This window comes from Littorina saxatilis, linkage group LG10, assembly GCF_037325665.1.
Source record: "Littorina saxatilis isolate snail1 linkage group LG10, US_GU_Lsax_2.0, whole genome shotgun sequence".
Lineage (NCBI taxonomy): Eukaryota > Metazoa > Mollusca > Gastropoda > Littorinimorpha > Littorinidae > Littorina > Littorina saxatilis.
The window spans coordinates 12223320-12239155 of record NC_090254.1 but is presented as its reverse complement, the minus strand read 5'-3'; the positions used below and the strand labels follow the sequence as shown (position 1 = coordinate 12239155).

At 44.2% G+C, this 15836-nt stretch overlaps 1 protein-coding gene across 1 annotated transcript in view; it reads right to left on the bottom strand.

Annotated features, from left to right (window-relative positions):
* Positions 1-9831, bottom strand: part of LOC138978176 (heparanase-like) — a 28985-nt gene extending 19154 nt beyond the window's left edge. The window contains exons 1-9 of the mRNA XM_070350836.1: positions 9807-9831; positions 8001-8287; positions 7046-7206; positions 5017-5193; positions 4690-4852; positions 4115-4165; positions 2846-3046; positions 2312-2423; positions 636-742 (exon numbers count right to left, since the gene is read on the bottom strand). Coding sequence (XP_070206937.1) covers positions 636-742; positions 2312-2423; positions 2846-3046; positions 4115-4165; positions 4690-4852; positions 5017-5193; positions 7046-7206; positions 8001-8266 — 1238 coding nt within the window. The 5' untranslated portion in view covers positions 8267-8287; positions 9807-9831. The remainder of the gene's footprint in view (positions 1-635; positions 743-2311; positions 2424-2845; positions 3047-4114; positions 4166-4689; positions 4853-5016; positions 5194-7045; positions 7207-8000; positions 8288-9806) is intronic.
* Positions 9832-15836: the final 6005 nt, after the last annotated feature.

Genomic DNA, 15836 nt, shown 5'->3' with positions numbered 1-15836 from the left:
TAACAACGTTGTGAGTCCACAACAAAACAAACCTACGCAAATACAGAACGTAAAATTTAGTTGCAGGTGAGTAAAAATATAACACTTATGATAAGGGTTCCAAATGTTTGCAATAAAGTCATTAATTCGTTATTAGTTAACGTGCGTCAAAAGTTGTTACTCGTTCAAAAACAAGGGGTTTTCAAATTTACTTTAAACTCCACTTACTTGGACACGAGTCCATCGCTGTCCCCCGCGGTCAACGTATAGCGCTGGCGAGGCATGTAGTCTAACTGGACCATGTCAAAAGTCACGGAGTAGTTGTTGGGGTTCAGCATGTACAGCACCAGGCTTCCTGCCTTGAAACTGGAGAAAAATGATTTACAAAAATGAGGGATGAAAAATGCCAGATAAAAGAATAAAATGCTGACATTTGGAAGAGAGAGGAGGTAAGTAAGATGCCGAGCGAATAACTTTCAAGCATTAAAATACGTTAGCAAGATGTCATGACACTGTTCTCTCTCTCTCTCTCTCTCTCTCTCTCTCTCTCTCTCTCTCTCTCTCTCTCTCTCTCTCTCTCTCTCTCTCTCTCTCTCATCCTTCGTCTACCGCAGATAACCACACGCGTGAATGTTCGAGAGACGATTTATACAAACTTGTCAGTGTTGGCACAGGCAGCGTAGACACGGACATCGTGACGTCCTGTAGCGTTGAACACAGCGCCACGTACAATCCTTTTGTACAACACTGTCAGCCAGAAATCCTGACAAGACAAAATGACAAAACATTAATTATTTTATTGACAAACTGTACATTTTAGGAAATCAGATATTGAAATAAAACCTGCATCCTTAACAGATCTTCCTCGGGGTACTTTTACCGTTTATTCGTCTGCATTACTCTTTTTCTTCAAGACCCATAACGTCAATGATAGTTTGTAAAGTGGAGCCATCTTGTTAGTTAAGACACCATCCCCATCCACCCCCAACCCCAACCGGCCCATCAGCACCGTCTTACGACCTCCCCCTGTTACGACTCTGGTTTCCAGATTTTCTGTTCATAAAGTCCATACATGTTAAGACTAATTTCATTTTAAGACTAATTTCATTTTAAGACTAATTTCTTTTTAAGACTAATTTCATTTTAAGACTAATTTCGTTTTAAGACTAATTTCATTTTAAGACTAATTTCGTTTTAAGACTAATTTCATTTTAAGACTAATTTCATTTCAAGACTAATTTCGTTTTAAGACTAATTTTATTTTAAGACTAATTTCATTTTAAGACTAATTTCGTTTTAAGACTAATTTCGTTTTAAGACTAATTTCGTTTTTGAGACAATGACAAAAGGTGACGTTTTCATGTCAGTATGTCCCAAATGACATCACCAGTACATTTTTCATTCTATCTAATCTGTTTTCGTTCTATTTTTTCTAATAACATGCGTTAACAATTGATTGCCAACTGGAATGGAAGAGCACAAAAATTGTAACTTGATATGTAGTTTCTCTAGAGGGAAAACATCTTCCACTTTTATGTCAGTGTGTCCCATGCAACATACATTTGCCAAACAGCTATGTGTAAGTAGATTATTTGTTAGTGGTATAGAACATACTGATCAACAATCAAAGTCAGTTTTCACATTCATGTTCTACCTATTTCTTATATGTTTATTCTTTTGGCAATGGTGAAATGTCAGCAATCGTGTGTCATTCGGGACAGTAGACATGACATCTGACCTTTTGTCACTGTCTTTTTAAGACTAATTTCATTTTAAGACTAATTTCATTTTAAGACTAATTTCATTTTAAGACTAATTTCGTTTTAAGACTAATTTCATTTTAAGACTAATTTCATTTTAAGACTAATTTCATTTTAAGACTAATTTCGTTTTAAGACTAATTTCGTTTTAAGACTGTTTCCCTTCTACTTCTTGGACCTGTTTTTTTCTGCTTTGTTTTAGGTCTTAAAAGATAGGCTGCACTACATTTTCAGCTACAATATAACACGGCGATTTCAACATAACAAAACCCAGATTAATGTGCATTCTTTGATCAAATGCACATACAGTCATAATACAGAACGAGAGGAAATTAAATACAAGTTATTCATTGCGCGGATTCATAAACCAATCGCTGATCAACATATTCCACATATTGTTAAAGTCTGCTTTGGTAGCGACTTACATTTCGCATCCTCTCACGTAACAAGAGAAAAACACTCACTAAAATGAGTGATAGTTTTCATGATTTCCCCCTAAGTATGACGAAAAAAGGCTAATAAAAAAAAAATAATAATAAATAAAAAATAAAAAATAAAAAAAAACTTCCTACTGGAGTAGGGTTGAGATCAGTATCAACTAAGCCGTAGTTTCCACCATAAAAATCCTGACGGAGCAGGGTCTGGATGCCTTTTGATGATGCTACTCCCAGCTTGTCCAGCCATCTGCACAGGGAAGAAAAATACATCATATGTCCACGTGCAAGCGGTTGCAAACACGCACGTACATACAGTCAGGCAGACAAATAAACAGAAAAAGCATCCACTTTTTGGCAGCTTTATGGAACTCCTCGATCCATGTTAATTTCTCTACCAATCATTTTAGTGTTAGTGATTTCGGCAGGTACCTGATTATTCTTCTTCTTAGACAATAGTTGTATATGAGAATTTGAGTTTGCTTTGAAATATGAGCGTTGGTTGTGTATTGGCGACCGTATTGCGGTAAATCTGTGCATGTTCTGGTATTGTATTCACGTACTTGAAATTACTTTATGGCCTATCTTTCCAAAGTCTAAATAGAAAGACAACAAAGGAAAAAGAAACCCAACTCAGAGAAAGCCAGCAATCGAACAAGAAGACCAACTCACAAAAAGCCAGCAACAAATCTGTCGGACTGGCCCTTCGCCCCGCCATTGTATGCTGACGACGTCTCACTGAGCCAGACGGGAAGCAGGGCGTCCACAGAGCGAGTCTGGTTGAAGACGCTGTCCACCTGGAGTTTGAACGAGTCCATGATCTTCACGTCAGTGAAGCGGCTCAGAATACGGTCAGCACCTGCGAAGTAATAGCTGAAAAAAGACAATATTTTGAAATACAATCGAACTTGTCTCTAACGACCACCCGAGGAACCGGCCAGAAGCGGTCGCTATTGAGAGGTTGACTTTGTGGAAAAGGGAATGATATTGAACATCAAAACTGGGCTGGTCGTTAAGGCTTTAATGATTCCGCAGTTGAAGTTGCCGAAAATTCAGCTTTGTGCAGCGAGCCTCGTGAAGTAAAGGTCGCGAAGTAGACTTGACCCAACTGACATCAGGCTGTATGGATAATGGTATGTACAAGAGTACACAGTCCTTCCTGAGTAAACGATGCACGGCACCATCTCAGCTCTGTCTAGGCTTTTACATGGGATAAAATCATCCCTCTACTTTGACACATGTATATCAAACAGTATCTGCCTGGCTACTTGTGTATGCTTGTCCTATTTCCTTCAAAAAATAACCTTCATATGATATGATTCGAGCTCTCTGTATCTCTGTCTCTCTGTCTCTCTCTGTCTCTCTCTGTCTCTCTGTCTCTCTCTGTCTTCTCTCTCTCTCTCTCTCTCTCTCTCTCTCTCTCTCTCGCTCTCTCGCTCTCTCTCTCAAATTAATAAGGGTTGCATCCGAATGGCACCTCAAATGGAATGCTACTTACAGGTGCCATTCTTGCAAAGTACATACTTTTCAATTGTTCATGATATAATTTTTCAGATTGACACTTTTGACCGTTGATAAAACTTGATAAAAAACAACACAAAAAAACATCCCTATCCTGAATAGACTGCATTAAGGAAATTAGTTTGAATGTATGTCCCAGTGGAGGGATGTTTGTATCCCATGAAAATCCAGGGCAGAGCTGAGATAGAGGGCAGAACTGGTTTTCGGGAACGACAGTGCCTTTTAGACTCGGCTTACAATTTGGATGTTTTTGATTTTTGTTATCGGAAATGCCAAGGTGCCATTATTTCTTTTTGTCTATTTAAAAAAAAAGTGTATCTTTTAGAATTTAGTCGACAAGTTTTGCTCATCAACCTTTTCAATTAATAGCAATTAAACAGAGAAATTACATCACTCAACTTCAAACTTAGAATGACTCACTGATGGAAAGAAGCTGCCCGTACAACCTTGGATCCTCCAGCGGCCAGGAACCTGCAACAGATGTAAATTTCATTAAAATGTAAACGACTAAAACATTATTTAAACCAAAAGGAAGCTTGTTCATTTTAGGGATAACCGCAGAAACAGTCTGGTCCGGTACACGAATGCACATTATTTTGTGCCAAAGCCTTAAGTGCTGTTCACATGGCAGAGTTGCAACCAACTGTTCCCCAACTTTTGTCGTTTGAAATCGCTCCCGAGTCGTCGAGGCCAAGTCGGCGAAAAGTCTGCTATGTGAACGGCCCTAGCGATTTAGGTACGATGTAGGCCAGATTTAGCAGCGACTCCAAAACTGCTCTTTCCGCATTATGAGGTAGCTCCAATAGCTAGCTGCACTGGCCTTCAAGTCAGGCGAGAATCGTCGCTTAAAACTAATTTGAGCGTTTGCGCTGTTCACATAGGCAGCGACTTTGATTTGACTTGGCGCCGACTAAAATCGTTTGAAAGGTGGGGGGAAGTTGGTACAAAGTCTGCCATGTGATGACTTTATGGTGTGCAATATAATATACACTCACGCCTGAAAATATTCCTCATGGATGCCACCAGTCTCTGGCCCGATGATGAAGGACCCATAGTACTTGGGGAACTCGGACAGCAGACTCTGCAGCGACACGACGTCTTTGGCAAGCTGGCTGGGGGTTACAGTCGTGTTGTACTTGTTATTGTAGTGATCGTATTCTGTTTTTGAGAAAGGGTAATGACAATGAATTAAAAATATAGAAACCATGGAACAGTGATTGTATTTTCAAAGTGGTGGTTGCAGAGTGGGTGGGTGGGTAGTGCTGGTGGCGTCCACAAAAACGTTTGATAGAAGACCAGAAGGTAATTCGACAGACACGTACCGTTTCCCATCTCAAATCCAGCAATTGTGTAGTTCCTGTCAGCAGAAAACTGCAGCAGTTGGCGAGCGTTGTCAGGATTCCAGGAGCCGTCAGCGTTCCGCTTGAGTGCATTGAAGTCGAAGATGAAGTCCCAGCCAACTGTCTGTACAAACTCGTTGATGGTCACCCACTGCTCAGCTTGAAGGAAAGATAACATTTGGTCATACTATGTACAACACAAATCTGTCTCTCTGTGTGTCTCTTTGTGTGTCTCGCTGGATGCATACTCCATTACTTTCGAACAAAAAACATCAACTTGATCTCTCTCTCTCTCTCTCTCTCTCTCTCTCTCTCTCTCTCTCTCTCTCTCTCTCTCTCTCTCTCTCTCTCTCCCTCTCTCTCTCTCTCTCTCTCTCTCTCTCTCTCTCTCTCTCTCTCTCTCTCTCTCTCTCTCTCTCTCTCCCTCTCTCTCACTGGAAATTGTAATAATCAATACAATGATTAGTGCAATAAATTATCCATCCAACCATCCATCCATCCATCTATCTCTCTCTCTCTCTCTCTCTCTCTCTCTCTCTCTCTCTCTCTCTATCTCTCTCTTGAATTAATAAGCGTTACATCCGAATGGCACCTCAAATGAAATCCCACTTGCAGGTGCCATGCTTGCAAGGTCTATATCCTACATACTTTTCAAAGATCTTTTACAACTAACAAACGCAGATGAGAAGATGGGCCACAACACATGATAGTTTGATTTCCAAAAAAGCGCAGCTCATTTCCGGAACAGCGCAGATGACGAGCTACGTCACAACAAAATGGAAGCCGCCAGTGGCATAGAAGCCGCCAGTGGCAAGCTCAATCGCGACCTTAGCACTAGGGCGCTCATAGCGCCCTAAAAAAATAACTGAAAAATGTCTCAAAAACATACCAGGAAAAAAAAGTATACTGCTACGCAAAACAAATAGAACAATATAGGCCTACATCTAGATTGCAAATTAAAAAAAATAAGCTCAACAACTAAATATGTGACCCTCCACCACGAAATGAGTCGCATGTCACCCCGTGCGGTTCTGCGCGAAGTCCGGGGAGTGTCTGGTAACAGTGTGAGGGTCACCTTAGTCACAGGCTTATAACTCAAACAGTTTTCGTTCTTTTCTAAAGCAGTTTTTACCACTGGATAAAGCATAAAAATATGAAAATCATGCAAAGGTGACATGCGACTCATGTCGTGGTGGAGGGTCACATATATAGCATCATAATATGTTAGTTTTAGCATGTTCAGTTTCAAGATTGTGTGTCTAGGATGACAATGCCGAGTTGAGCACGAATCAAATAACAAGACTTCAACCATTCTTTTCAGACAAATCCTAGCTTCGAGCTTGTAATTCGAAATCATTACTTTTCAATTACAATAGGCTTTAGTACAAATGTTGAGTACCTTTCCTCCACAAGGAGCGAAGAAGAAGAAGAAGAAGAAGAAGAAGAAGAAGAAGAAGAAGAAGAAGAAGAAGAAGAAGAAGAAGAAGAAGAAGAAGAAGAAGAAGAAGAAGAAGAAGAAGAAGAAGAAGAAGAAGAAGAAGTTGAAGAAGAAGAAGAAGAAGAAGAAGAAGAAGAAGAAGAAGAAGAAGAACAACAACAACAACAACAACAACAACAACAACAACAACAACAACAACAACAACAACAACAACAACACTTCTTCTTCTTCTTCTTCTTCTTCTTCTGCGTTCGATGTTATAGCCGTTAAATCCTCAGTTCGGTGGCTGCCAAGAAGTCCGCAGTCTTCTGTAGATCGGCAGTGGGTCCCCAGTGCTTGGTGCCCAGGCTGGTGTCTTCCGGTCAGTAGTGCTGGCGTGCTGTCTCCAGGTGTCTGTAGAGCTTGGTGCCCAGGCTGGTGTCTTCCGGTCAGTAGTGCTGGCGTGCTGTCTCCAGGTGTGGGCATGTTTGCAGAACATGCTCAGGGGTTAACAAGAACAAGAACAAGAAGAACAAGAAGAACAAGAACAAGAACGAGAACAAGAACAAGAAGAGTTTTCAATAAACGCCCAACCTGTCATGTTAAAGCCTGGTTTTGCTGGAGTCATAATCGTACTGTGGTCACTGTGGTCACGACCAGTGTCCAGAACATAGGTCATCGCGTCAGCACTGGTGCCGCCCAAGCGAAAGAAGGTTGGCACCAAAGCACGTGCTAAGGTCTGGACCTTCTTGGAGCTGCAAAGTAACATTCAAATATCAGATTGTAAAATGACAACAAAGAAGCTACGCCACATACACAATAGGACACCGATTCGTTCTTTAAATAAGTTTTGACAATTGTTGATGCCTGACTCGGAGTATTTTGATAAATGTCCTCAAACTGGTATCCTCATAAGTTCCCTGGGCTGGTAGTGCACGAGAAAGATACCAACCGGGTGGGAACCAGCCGCGGGTTTGGATTGGTTGAAACTCTCAGGTTTGCTTCTGATTTCAAGCGGCTGGCGTCCACTCGATTGGTATCTTAATTACTCTCTTCTACTTCTCCTGAAAACTATCTGACAACCTAGTCAAACAAAATGTTGGGAAAACAACGAAAGCGAGCACACCACTTGGAGGGGGGGGGGAGTAGCTGCTTGAGCTTAGAGAGCTTCGTTTCTCGCCCTGCTTTTGTGTCGTCGTGATCATTTCACTCGACATTCCCTCTTGGTTCCAACAACAACTAGTCTCACCTCTGTTCTCAAGACACAATTACAGTCAAACCGTTCTATAACCGCGCACCACCTAAGGGAGCTACCAAAGGTGGTCGTTATGGGCAGATGGCCGCCATGAAAAGGTAGATATAAATATTAAAAGTTTTTTTTATATATATCAACAAACTTCTTTTTAAATCGTCGGGGATCGGACGTAATGGACAGGTGGTCGCTATTGAGAGGTGCTGGTAAGAGCAGGTTCGACTGTACTTTACTTTCATCCCTCAAAATCGCTCACCTCTTTTCTGAAAATCGATACAATCAATGTCCTCCCCCTACCTGAAATCCAGCGTGGCCCAGTTCTGCCTGACAGCCCCAGCATCTATGGTGACGCCGATAAAGTGGGAGTTGATGGTACTCAGTGACTGCTGAAAGTTGATCTGCACCACCACTGGCGTGGCCAATGAGTTATCCTTCTTTGACAGAGTTTTGTCCCTTTCTTTCTCATTGTCCACAGAGAAACGGAGGGCATTTTCTGGTGAAGCCCGTGATATTCCGAAGAGGCACAAAAGGGCAAAGAGGAATGGTGCAACAGAGATCTGCATTGTGAAGTCTGTACGCTGTATCTGGAAATAATAAAGCAATAAAACATGACACAGTGGTGCCTTTTGAATCAAAAGACATAACTGGGATTGCCAACCAGTGTAATTGCATTGCGGGTGGCCTGTTATGGTAAGTATTTTGTGGTCAACATATAAAACAGATGGGCTGAGGAAGGTATCTTTCATTGGTAGTTGTCCTCCCATCGGACAGGTCTCGCATCGCAGTCACCCTGAAGTTATTGCCGCGCGGGAGGGGGAATAGGGGGTCGGGGGGCAAACAGAAAACAGTAAACGACAGGCAAAACCGGTGAAAGCTTTCAGTTCTCGGGTCTGTTTCCTTCTTTCCATTACCGGCAACCACTTAGTACTGTACTCACTCACGTATTTACGAAGACGACGACGCGTAAGGCGAAATTACTACATTTAGTCAAGCTGTGGAACTCACAGAATGAAACTGAACGCACTGCATTTTTTCACAATGACCGTAGTCCGCCGCTTGTGCGAAACGGAATGAAACTGACGAGCCTGTTCAGCGCGGTAGTGGTTTTGCTGTGCATGCTGCATAGCACGCTTTTCTGTACCTCTCTTCGTTTTAACTTTCTGAGCGTGTTTTTAATCCAAACATATCATATCTATATGTTTTTGGAATCAGGAACCGACAAGGAATAAGATAAAATTGTTTTTAAATCGATTTCGGAAATTTAATTTTGATCATAATTTTTATATTTCTAATTTTCAGAGCTTGTTTTTAATCCAAATATAACATATTTATATGTTTTTGGAATCAGGAAATAATGTAGAATAAGATGAACGTAAATTTGGATCGTTTTATATAAAAACAAATTATTACAATTTTCAGATTTTTAATGACCAAAGTCATCAATTAATTTTTAAGCCAACAAGCTGAAATGCAATACCGAAGTCCGGCCTTCGTCAAAGATTGCTTTACAAAAATTTCAATCAATTTGATTGAAAAATGAGGGTGTGACAGTGCCGCCTCAACTTTTACAAAAAGCCGGATATAACGTCATCAAAAGTATTTATCAAAAAAAAGAAAAAAACGTCCGGGGATATCATTCCCAGGAACTCTCATGTCAAATTTCATAAAGATCGGTCCAGTAGTTTAGTCTGAATCGCTCTACACACACACGCACAGACAGACAGACCCACACACATACACCACGACCCTCGTCTCGATTCCCCCTCTATGTTAAAACATTTAGTCAAAACTTGAATAAATGTAAAAAACACACAATAATACGGGTTCGACCCTTGTGTCTTAGTAAACGTTTATTTTATTAAACAACACACTTTTCGACTGACACGAATGAAATGACATGTCCAAACTGCAGACATTACAATAAAATGATGAAGAGAACAATAAGTTGAAAGAGGAAATACGTAATACGGAAGTCGTCAGTCTTTGACAACTTTGCAGTCTACTTCACAATGACTCTAACGTCCACGCTCGCCAAATGGTATTTCAATCAACGTGTACGTGTAGTTGTATACTTACGTGTGTGAGGGTGAAACGTGCACTTACCCTTGAAATCCTGAATAAGTGTATATGTTCCACCTGACTCTTGAGGCTATGGATATATAAGCCTACTTGAACACAGGCTGAAGGTGTCGGTTTTGTACACTTTTCTCTCTTAATTTATTACCTCATGCTTCTCTTGACTCAACTTTTATTTCTGTTTATTGTGGTGACACGGGGGATGGAACAGGGATACCGTCTCTGAGACTTCACATACACTACATTGGGGTGTGCACGTTAAAGATCCCACGATTGACAAAAGGGTCTTTCCTGGCAAAATTGTATAGGCATAGATACAAATGTCCACCAAATACCCGTGTGACTTGGAATAATAGGCCGTGAAACGTAAATATTCGCCTTAATTGGCTTGAGATTTACTAGCCGATGTGAATGCGTGATATATTGAGTAAAAAATTCCATCTCACACGGCAGAAATTAATATGTAAAGCGCTTAGAGAACGTCAAGCGCAATATAAATCGCCCCATACATGCATACATACATAAAGTTGACCGTGTCCGTCACGGCCTGGATTCGAACCCGCCCAGTGCGCTACCCACTGAGCTACCCGGCTACCCCAACCCCGCCCCCTCTAAGACCCTTAGATGTTAGTCCTTGTAAGACCTTGCTTTTTCAATTGTTCTGTTTATGAAATCTGTACATTTACCTTCACTTTTAGAAACCCTATGAATTCAGACCTGGGTAATTCTCTCGTGTGTATTTTTAAGGTTGTTTTAAAAGCCGGTGTAACACGAAATTTTTACTCCACGAAAAATTTACTCCGGAGTAAATATTTCGTACGAAATTCTTACTCCGAGTAAACTTTTCGTACGAGAAAAGAACTCCCCAAGGCACGAAAAAATTACTCCCTCCACGAAATTTGTACGCCCCATTTTTTTCACTTCCAGTAAAAATCTCGTACGCAAAAATGGGATGCAGGCGAAGGGATAATGCCAATAAGTGATCTCGCGCACACGAATGTCGCGCTACCCTCCTTCCACCCCTTCCACCACCAAGACTAACAGGGGACAAGGGAGTAAACATTTCGTACACCTGGCATGGGAAGTTAAATTGCTTGTGTTTGGGTGAAGTAATTTATTCGTTATTTATTCGTCAGGGGAGTAACATTTTTGTACGAAATGTTTACTCGGAACTCACCTGTCTTGGGGAGTAATTATCTCGTGTAATGGGGGAGTGCTTTTTTCGTAAAGGGAGTAACTTTTTCGTACGAAATGTTTACTCCGAAGTAAAAATCTCGTGGGAGTAATTTTCTCGTGTTACACCGGTACCGCTGTACTGTAAACATGACCAAACGTGATAAAAATATATTTGAAATATTAGCTGTATCTGTGCGGTGTTTGAGCAAAAAGGGTGTCGGAGTTATCTTTCATTGTTGCAGGTTCAAAAAAAAAAGCGCAGGCAACGAATGCAAATGCGACCCTGTAAGAAAGTGAAGGGGTCAAGCAAACACTGCTAATCATCTTCACACTTTCTCAGGTAATAGCGCGACAGTTTATCAGCCTCGCACTGTGCCAAGGACGGCTTTTTATATTTATCAAACGATAACACCAAAAGTCCTCATAGCAAACGATAACGTTGTCACAGTTTTTCTTTCAGGCAGCTGAGTCAACCAATCAATAGGAAGCTTATATAGAGCGTATTCCGTGGGTACAGTTCTAAGCGCTTGTCGAAGAGTTGTCAACACAGGACTAACAAAGAAACTAACATCTACAGACGGACACGAACCCTATCACACACTAGCAAACCCTGATAAACATACAACAAACAACTGTTTAAACAACAATGTACATATCAATAGCTAGGTCCAAACAAAATAATATTAAGCACAAAGAAAACACCTCTCACAGAGCACAGCACAAGAATGTCTTTTGGGGCACAACACATCACGTCGAACATGAAAGTCACAGCCAGCTACGGGAAGAACTGAGTCTTCAACCTACTCTTGAACGCGTCAAGAGAGGGGCTCTGGCGAAGCTCAAGCGGCAGGGAGTTCCAGACGGAGGGGCCCGCGGAGGGGAATGCACGCTGACTAGCAGATGCGAGTTTCGAGCGAGGGATGTGAAGGCGGAGTGGGTCAGCAGCAGAACGAAGGGGACGGTCGGAGGGCTGGGTGTACAGGTCCAGGGAGGATTTAAGGTACTCGGGAGCAGAGTCGTTGAGACACTTGTAGACCAGAGTGGACAGTTTGTAGGAGATTCGGGTGTTGACAGGGAGCCAGTGCAAGAAGCGAAGTAGGGGGGTGATGTGGTCTCGCTTCGTCTTCATCAACGTCAGCCTGGCAGCAGCGTTCTGGACTCGTTGTAGGCCATGAATGGATGAGGCGGGGAGGCCAGCCAGAAGGGAGTTGCAGTAGTCCAGACGACTCAAGATGAGGGAGACAACCAGTTTGACACAGGCGTCATGGGTGAGGTAGCGACGGATGGAGGCGATGCGTCGTAGATGGAAAAAGCAGGTCTTGATGATGAAGGAGATGTGTGTCTGCATGGAGAGAGTGGAGTCGAGATAGACGCCAAGGCTCTTGACAGCAGGGGAGAATGGAACAGTCGCGTCATCCAGCTGGAGGTCGGTCACAGTGAGGGAAGCAATCTTCTGTCGTGTTCCAACGAGAAGGGCCTCCGTCTTCTCACTGTTCAGCTTCAACTTGTTCTCAGTCATCCGGTTCTTGATGTCAGTGAAACAACTGGAGATGGATCCAAGGAGATGGTCAACGTCCTCCGGCTTGGCGCTGTTCTGGAGCTGCGTGTCATCGGCAAAGGAGTTGTAGTTCAAGCCGTGGCGTTCGATGACCAGGGAGAGGGGTTGGGTGTACAGGGTGAAAAGGACAGGGCCGAGGACAGACCCTTGTGGGACGCCGAAGCGGACAGGGACAGGCTGAGAAGAGAACAAATCAGTGGTGACAGTCTGAGAGCGGTTCTGGAGGTAGTTCCGGAACCAAGAGAGGGCGGTGTCGTGAATGCCGAACGTGTAACTGAGGCGATCGACGAGTAGCTGGTGGTCGATCGTGTCGAAGGCCGCGGAAAGGTCCAGCAGCACAAGGGCAGAGACGAGACCGCTATCTGTTGCGTTCAGGAGGTCCGTGGTGATTCGCAGGAGCGCCGTCTCGGTGCTGTGGTGAGGGCGGTACGCTGACTGGTACACTGGCATCAGCGAGTTCCGAAACAGGTGGGCGCTCAACTGCTCCAGGATGATACGCTCCAGAAGCTTGGAGAGGAAGGGCAGGTTGGACACAGGACGGTAGTTCTTCAACTCGTTGACGTCAAGGCCGGGCTTCTTGATGAGTGGGCGGACAACGGCAGACTTGAAGCAGTCGGGAACGACGCCTGTGGCCAGGGAGATGTTGATGATATCTATGATAGACGGCAGGAGCTTGTTCAGACACTTGGTGAAGAGGAAACCTGGCAGGGGGTCTAGCTCGCAGGTCTTGATGGCCGTCTTGGTGATGAGTCGCTTGACGTGGTCTTGAGTGAAAGGCTGAAAGCACGTGAGGGGGGAGCCGGAGAAGGAAGGGGAGGGTGGGGACTGGACGAAGGGCTGCTGATCGAGTGTTCTCCGAAGCTTGTCAATCTTGTAATTGAAGAACTCCGAGAATAACTCCGGGATATCTTGTGGTGGGTGAGCAGTGGATAAGGGGGCAGCGGGGGAGGAGCCCAGGAGAGAGGACATGATGGAGAACAGCTCCCTGGATGATGAGGCGTTGACGATGCGGTCGTGGAAGCAGTGATGGCTTGCTTGACTCAAAGCAGCGCATCCCTGAGAATCTGACGGTGAACCTCCAGGCCAGAGTGTCGCCATGCACGCTCCGCTCGTCGTCTCTCGATCTTGGCGGCTGTGATGTCATCAGAGAGCCAGGGAGCCGGCTGTCGCTCAGAGACTGCGCATAGGGATGGCGGGGCGTGTTTGTCGAGGAGCTGGCGCAGAGTCAAGCTGAAGAAATGGGCGGGGTCGGAGAACGGGTCTTGCGCTGGGCAAGCAGCAGGGCAGCTTCGTCTCCAAAAGCATCTGTCTCAATGTCTCGTAGCTTGCGACGTGTGACCATCTTCCGCTTCTGTGCTGGCTTGGTGATGTTGACGACGAAGTTGATGGCAGTGTGGTCGGAGACAAGATGGTCGTTGGCGACGAGGCTGGAGACCAGATTATCCGAGGGTCGAGTGACAATCCAATCCAGGATGTGGCCACGGGAGTGGGAGGGAAAAGGAACGACCTGGTCAACACTGTAGCTGTCCAACAGCGCATGCAGCGCACGGGCCCGCTTGGTGTCAGCGTTGGCAGGGCAGTCCCAGTGGATGTTAAAGTCACCGAGGACGATGGCGCTGTGGGACGTCACGTTGTAGTGGTCGAGGGCTTGGGAAAACTCGTCGAAGAAAGTAGAGTCCTTCAGCTTGTTCTTGGTGTTAGGGGGAGTCAGCAAGAACGGGGCACAGAATATGTTACGCTGCGCATTGTAGATTAGATATGTTCAAAATAGCCCTATACCTCATGAACCAGTACCCCCACCCCCGTCTCTCTCTCTCTCTCTCTCTCTCTCTCTCTCTCTCTCTCTGCCTCTCTCTCTCTGCCTCTCTCTCTCTCTCTCTCTCTGCCTCTCTCTCTCTCTGCGTCTCTCTCTCTGTCCCTCTCTCTCTCTCTCTCTCTCTCTGCCTCTCTCTCTCTCTGCCTCTCTCTCTCTGCCTCTCTCTCTCTCTCTGTCTCTCTCTCTCTCTCTCTCTCTCTGCTTCTCTCTCTCTGCCCCTCTCTCTCTCTCTCTCTCTGCCTCTCGCTCTCTCTCTCTGCCCCTCTCTTTCTCTCTCTCTCTCTCTCTCTCTCTGTCTCTCTCTCTCTCTGCCTCTCCTCCCTCTCTCTTTATATCTCTCCAACCTCCGCGATGTCAAAAGGCCAACACAGACATTAAAACAGCAGAGTCAATTATACAATGTGCTCTTTCTCTCTCTGTCTCTGCCTGCTTGCTTTTCTGTTTGTCATTAATTAGAATTTGGTATTGTTTAGATGTAAGCGGACAGGCTATAAGAAGAGGTATAGCCTTAAACCTCATTCCTTGTAAAATAAAGTTTAGTTATCATCATCATCATCATCGTCATCTCTCTCTCTCTCTCTCTCTCTCTCTCTCTCTCTCTCTCTCTCTCTCTTTCTCTCTCTTTCTTTCTCTCTCTCTTCATGCGTACGCGTGCACAAACACACACCTCTTGCTTTCGTCCAACAGATACACAACTAGAAAGCTGTATTTGTTAACACTTTTATTCAGCAGCTCAAAAAAGTAACACGAATTGACTGAGGTTGCAACCACCCCCCAGCCTTCTTTAACCCTCACCTGAAATCTAGTTTGCGCCATCTGTCGTGGATTAAAGCGGCATCAATGGTCACACCGACAAAGTGAGAACTGATCTGATTCACCGACTGCTGTAGGTTGACCATCACCCTCACAGTTCATCCACAAGGAAATATCTCAGCGAAACATTCTCTACTTCTGTATAGGTGTACTGTTGGGAGAGGTCATATATATATATGTATCGACGCCGAAGCACAGTCCGATGAGAATCAGTAACGAGCATGTCCCTCGGGCGGTGACTGTCATGTTGAAAAGCCTGTGTTCGTGGTTTGATCGCTGAGTTAGAAAGGGGAAACAGCTAAGATAATGACCCTTTCATTTCACGCACGCACGTACGCACGTGCACACACGCACGCACGCACGCACACAAACACACACTAACACAGGCACACACACACTCACACACACGCGCGCACACACACACACATATATACACAAACACAGACACACACTAACACAGACACACACACACACACTCACATACACGCGCACACATACACACTAACACAGACACACACTAACAGACACAGACACACACACAGACACTCACACACACGCGCACACACACACACACACTAACACAGACACACACTAACACAGACACACACACTCACACACACACGCGCACACACACACACACACACACACACATACACACTAACACAGACACACACTAACACAGGCACACACACTA